The 6,498-nt window shown below is 35.1% G+C and overlaps 1 protein-coding gene across 1 annotated transcript in view; it reads left to right on the forward strand.

Annotated features, from left to right (window-relative positions):
• Positions 1–558: 558 nt before the first annotated feature.
• The window catches only part of LOC107436828 (lipase member I), a gene marked incomplete at its 5' end in the record, with an annotated part of 13,281 nt that continues 7,341 nt past the window's right edge, over positions 559–6,498 (forward strand). Inside the window, 2 exon segments of the mRNA XM_043056151.2 lie at positions 559–664; positions 5,418–5,534. Coding sequence (XP_042912085.2) covers positions 559–664; positions 5,418–5,534 — 223 coding nt within the window.

Genomic DNA, 6,498 nt, shown 5'->3' on the forward strand with positions numbered 1-6,498 from the left:
GAAGGTTGACAACACAGGAGAGACCACGACCATGAGTAGCTTTCAAGATCACCACTCAAAAATCCGATGATCTTACTATACAGCTTTCCCGGCTTCTCACAAAACAGCGATGGGTATAATGTTATCCTTTCATCGAGTTCTATCGCAGATAAAATTCTGTTGGGGAAGTCTGTTGGCGTGTCTACCGCTACAGTTATTTGATTCCAATTCGCTAGTATACAAGACATGTTAACTCGAATCTATGTTGGGGTAAATTTTCATAGACGAAGGTTGACATAGACGATAATACTCGCCAACAAACCCATTTTCTTGAAACCATAATTTGTTTACAGTATAGCAAATGACCATTAAATTACTTTTGTCAGATTCCTTATTAAGTGAAGAAAGTTTTGAAGAAGTGCAGTGTCCTAGATTAAATTTACATTACAAATGATAAGCCAGGCTATTATTCAGAAACTATTCAAACCAATTGTTTCCTAAATTAGAAAGATCTATTTTAAAGGTACATAGCTTCTTGACTTAAAAAATAATTTCAAAAATACCATGTTGTTTTTGTAGATACATGGAGCTAATACAAACTATTTCCATTTGATAAATCACAGTTTGGGGTGTGTGTTAACTCATCTTGCTGTACAACCTCTTTGCAATATCAGACACATTACATGTAAGTAGAATTTAGTTTTTGAATGCTTTACCTACAGTTACTGAATGAAAAATGCAATACTTAGGGCATTTTCTAAAGAATGCGTTTTTTTAAAAAAAATTTCCATGATTTTTTTTGTTTGATAATTGGCAGCATTGTTCTCATGGGTATCATCCAGAAAGTTAAAAAATTATGTTTATTCAAAACTTCAACTACAAAGGAATGCTTCTTTAAACTATTTTTCAATCCATAGAATTCAAAATCCATAAAGTTTTCACCGCTTACCAATCACTATTTTTAGGTGTAACTAAACTAGTTAAAGATCTACTTATTAAAATTAACAAACTAAACTAGTTATATATATATACATTAGAACAATTCACTAACTGGACGATATCTGGAAATATTCACAGTAAAAATAAATATTTACATAACTAAGAATGTGTCAGAACTATAAATATTATACTAAGAAATAAATACAACAGCATTTAAAGTCCGTATATTCAAATTCAATAACTATTAATTAAAATCGCTTATAATAATGTTTAAAAAATTTCAGTCCAATATAATACAATACAAAAGATATTACTATGCATTAAGTTTAAATTTTAAGTAGTACAAGCAAAGCAGTTGACTAAATAAGAGAGGAAATTATACATTACGGAATTCAAGTAGTTATTCCAAATTGTAATACAACGGATAATAGCGTATTAAAAAAACAAATAAATAAATGAACACAAGGGTCACATAGTGAGGGGGAGGAACCCTCTCATATTAAGTTGAGGACAACTATGACAAAATCAGTCAAACATTTATTACCAACTGAGACATAACAATAAGATAAACGCAGAAAACTCATATATGTTGGTTATCTTAGCATCAGCCCCGCTAGGGGCTCCAACTAATTCATCTGAGTGGAAATAAATATTAAATCTCCGAAGCGCAACTGAAAGGTGAAAGTTGGGGTTCAGTATCTTTTACTGAGAGCGTTGGCGAGCGTTAGCGAGCAGGGGGCGGAGCCTCCTAGTATTATATAAAACGCTAATACGTACGTATGTATGTATCAATAAAACCGATGATATTTCTTTTCTCTCGCTGGCAACAGTTTTTATTTTTAATTGATTGGATTCGGCGAGCAAGAGCACGTAGTGAGCATCATATGTCTAATCGGTGAATTCTCACTGAATTATCAAAAAAATTCTCTCAAAATTATCTTAATCGAAGCCGATGCTTTACATCCGGCGCTCAGTACTATTTCATATTGTTTTACGACACATGGTTTTAGCCCTCTGGTGGGAAAGACTTTAAAACAAAACTTACAACAGTTACTTTTCTCAACAACTGAAATTTAGAATAGTGTGATTAAGAAAAATATGTGAACTGTTTGCAATTAATATTGAAATGCACAGGTTTAGACTTTTCTACAGTGAAAAGTTTTCGGATCTTCAGTGTTCAAAAAAGTATACAAAAGCTAGACGTTAAGAACGCATACAATGAGCGAGCAAAGCGAGCATCGGATTGCGAAGCATTCCGAAATGAACTGCGAAAGCAGTTCCGGGGGTTGGCGAGCGCCAGCGTGCAGGGGCCAAGCCTCCTAGTTGAAAGAAAACGGTTTAGAGTTAGAAGAAGATTATTTCAAGCTGAGAAAGATATAAAAGAAAATCGATGATAAAAAAGAAAAAGCAATATTTGAAAAATTAATAACAAAAACTAAGAAAGAGAAACTTAATTACTACTTATCCGATATAGAGACGCAAGATTTCTTTGGCCTGGCTGTTATATAGTCAGGGGAAAAATTAAGAAAACAATTCATACAGAGGATCTCAGATGGAACTCGCACAAAGTCGCGAAAGGACATACTCAATTCACTTCTTCAATACCAATTTGTGCAGAACCTGAAAGACAGACTTCCATAACCGACTTTATAAAAACTTGATCAACCATTTACAAAAGAAGAAGTGCAATAAGGTATCAATGACATAAAAAACAATAAAGCTTCACGCTCAGATTAAATTCCTCCTGAAATAACTAAAGCCTCTTTCAATATAGAATCCACATGATTTACTACTAAAATAATTAGAAAATGCTTTGAACTAAGCTACTTCTCAGCAGACTGGAAAATTACCAAAATTGTACTAATCCCTAAAACTGGCAAAGATCAGTTATAACCAGACAGCTACAGAACTATATTTTTACTTCTGGTGTTGGACAAGGTCCTTGATAAGCTATTGACAAAAATATTAATCATCTACCTGTAAAATACCAAATTACACAATAATGATCAGCATGATTTTAGAAAACATCAATTCATCCCAACAGCTATGAAAACTCATAAATTAAAGCAGCAAGATCTGAAAGCAAGTATTCAGTTGTAATATCTTTGGAAATAAAGGGAGCTTTTGATAGCCTCGTATGGAAAAATATAATTGATGAATTGAATTGGGTGAGATCTACAAACATTTTGACAAATCTTATACAAAGTTTTCTCTCCAACAGGCACATCATAAATATAATTGGTAATGAACAAACTTTGCTGACGATTTCCTTATTTTGATTTCGAGAGAAAATTTTGAGAACTTAGCGATCGATTTACTCAAAGATTATGAGAACTGGGCAAATTACCAAAATATTAAATATAGCATCCAAATTACCAACACAATAATCTTCCCAAATAAAAGCCACATTGCAAGATAGCCCACAATTAAATTACAACCACAAAGAATACAAATTTTACCATTCATAGATTATTTGGGATTTAAACTCAACAGTTGGCTCTCCTGTTTGCACCATCTAAACTCATGCTTGTGAAAATTGCAACACCATGAAGGAATCGTCATAATTGAATGAAATTTAATACCCAGTTGAGTGGTAGTGGTACAAATAAATGATTAAACTATCAAAGTAAGCAAACAATAACAAGAGATCGAAATAAGTATTTTGTGAAGCCACCACGCTCTGCAATAAGTGCTGCTACACGACGTGGCATAGAGTCAAGCAAATTTTGACTGTCTGTCTGAGGAAGAGCATTCCATATTGTTTGTATGCGAACGGAAAGTTCGTCTGTAGAAGCAACAGGACGAGGATACGAGTGAGACGCCGACCAACGAAATCTCACACATGTTCAATCGGAGACATATCCGGGGAATACGCTGGCCAAGAAAGAAGCTGTACCTGCCGCGATGCAAGGAAGGATTGAACAGTCCTAGCAATATGAGGGCGGGTATTTTCCTGTTGAAATACAGCGCCTGGCAAGACCTGAAGGAAAGGAACAGCTTGGGACTGTAGAACTTCACTGAAGTACAGATTGCTGTTCAGATTACCCACAATTCGTAGCAATTGAGATCGTCCATGATATGCTATGGCACCCCAGACCATAATTCCGAGTGTTCGTCCACTGTGGCGTTCGATAATGCACTCCGGAAGGTGGCGTTCACCGGCATAGCGTCTGACACGAATGCGGCCATCATGGTACCACAAATTAAAGCGGGATTCGTCAGAAAACACGACACGCTGCCAATCAGCACGCCAGTCTCTATGCTGATTGGCCCATTGTAGTCGCGGGCAGTGATGGTTTAGCGTGAGCGTGATCCTGTATAAAGGAGTCCTTGCTCGCAGTCCACGCTGCAGCAGACGTCTACGAATTGATGAAGCGCACAATGAAACACCTGTAGCTATTGACCACTGTGCTGCCAAATGTCTAGAGGGAGCCGTACGGTCCGTCAGCGCCATGCGGTCCAGGTGTCTATCATCTCGAGCTGACGTGGCCCACTCCCGGATTTCCGAGTTGCCCGACACTCGTCCGTCCACTGCTTCCAAACACGCATCCCTGTGCTGCTGTTACGCTGCACACGAGCGGCTACTACACGATAAGACAATCCAGCTTCACGAAGGCCGATGATTCTCCCCCGTTCAAACTCCGTAAGTTGTTAAAATCTCGCTCTCTTTTGTCGAAGAGGCATAAGTAATGACTGAGTTAACGTTTACCACTAGCAGATTACTAACGATAACCATACACGCCTCGCTACAGTCGTCTATTTATTCGGATCCATCCGCCGTTCAGAGGGCGCTGCTCAGCATGCGCATGCGCTACGGGTCTGAAATTCTAATCATTTTTATATCATGCTCTACTTTGCATTTCCTGAAAATTTCAGCTCACTCGCCTTCATGGTGTTGCAATTTTCACAAACAAGAATTTTGATAGACAGCACACGAAAATCGTTAAGTTTCACTTTTCTTATTAGGAAATTCGCGTAGGTTTACTCAATTCGACAGAACTTGCTTAGGCTTATTAGAATAAACTTTAAATAGTTGATTTTTAATAAGCATTCACTATTCTAGACTTATTTCAAATCGTCAAAAGCAAGATAATCGAGCAATGAATCATCCTGGAATGAATTATGCCCGAAGCTATGAAGTTTCACTGCAAAAAGCCAAAGAAGTGTCAGACTGTTTATAAAGTATTGAAAACATTTTAAATTTTTCTTGCACATTGCTAAACAACGGCTGATACTTGAAAAAGCTGGATTATTCAACTAACCTTCTATATTGTTGTATTTTTACTATACTGTTGCAATGAAAATTTAAGCCTTTTGCCTGCTATATTTTATTTACATCTGAGCTAGCTGAAACAGCATCACTAAATTTGTCTTTCAATTTTCTCTAGCAAAAATAATTGTTTGTGTGCAATGGGGCATAACTAGCATAGATAAAAGGAAATATTTAAACTCGTTTCTTTTCTCCATTTATAATAAGGCATAATGCATTCTTTTGACAGATCTGGATGCTGCTGGGCCAAGGTTTAAATCAATACTAAGTTTCCTGCGGCCATCGAATACCGACGCTTATTTCGTTGAAGCAATGCATACTAATGGAGCTACTTCAGAAAAAGAAGGTACTATTCATATAAACTACTTTATGAGGTTGCTAAGTTACTAAATTATCAACTTAACAACCCCCCCTCAATTACTTTTCACATAAAAAGATGTTATTTTTTTTAATTTTCGAAATATTTATATGGCATCGAAAGGTAAATTTAAATTTTAAAATTTTTTTAAAATTAAATAAAATAATTTTTTTCCTTCATTTAAAAAAATCATTCAAACTTTTTTCCGATTGTTTCACTTCGGTTATAAGATACCATCAATATTTAATTGGTTAACACAAATTTTAAGGGAATAGTTGCTTAAAATTTATTTATTATTTTATGAAAATAATGCATTTAAAAATGCATCTTTGATTATAAAATGCGCTTTTTTTTCTTTCAAAACACTATAATTACACATAATTAAACAATTTGTGTTCATTCAAATATTTTTTTGTCTGTTTCAATTCCAATACTTACAAGCACAATACAACAATTCAGATACTTACAAGCGTTGCTTACCACCATCGGCAGCTATCATTTACTGTGATTGGCTGTTTTTTTTAATTAAATACTTTTTTTTATTAATTATCAAATCAAAACATCAAACTAGTTTTTTTTTCAGAACAACACTTGCTATCAAGTGACTTTACGCACTCAAAATAAACTTGCAAACTCAAAATAAATAAACAAAAAATAATCAAATATTTTCTTCGGGATTTATTTTCTGATGTTAACAATTGTGAAAGTTACCACTATCTATATATATATTTCTCTTACACGGCACCAAAAAAAAGCCTCATTACAACTCCCCGAATGGCAACGTTAGAAAATCGACCAATGATTGCTGCTAAAAATGTCACATGGCAAATGTCACATGAGATGGCTCAACATATAGCGCTTTTAAGAACGGAAACAATAACCAGAGTGAGCATTATCAGGTTGTTCAATTCAGATTCATGCCCTAAAAACATGATAATATTTAATTTAAACT

This window comes from Parasteatoda tepidariorum, chromosome 8 (genome assembly GCF_043381705.1).
Source record: "Parasteatoda tepidariorum isolate YZ-2023 chromosome 8, CAS_Ptep_4.0, whole genome shotgun sequence".
NCBI classification, from domain to species: Eukaryota; Metazoa; Arthropoda; class Arachnida; order Araneae; family Theridiidae; genus Parasteatoda; species Parasteatoda tepidariorum.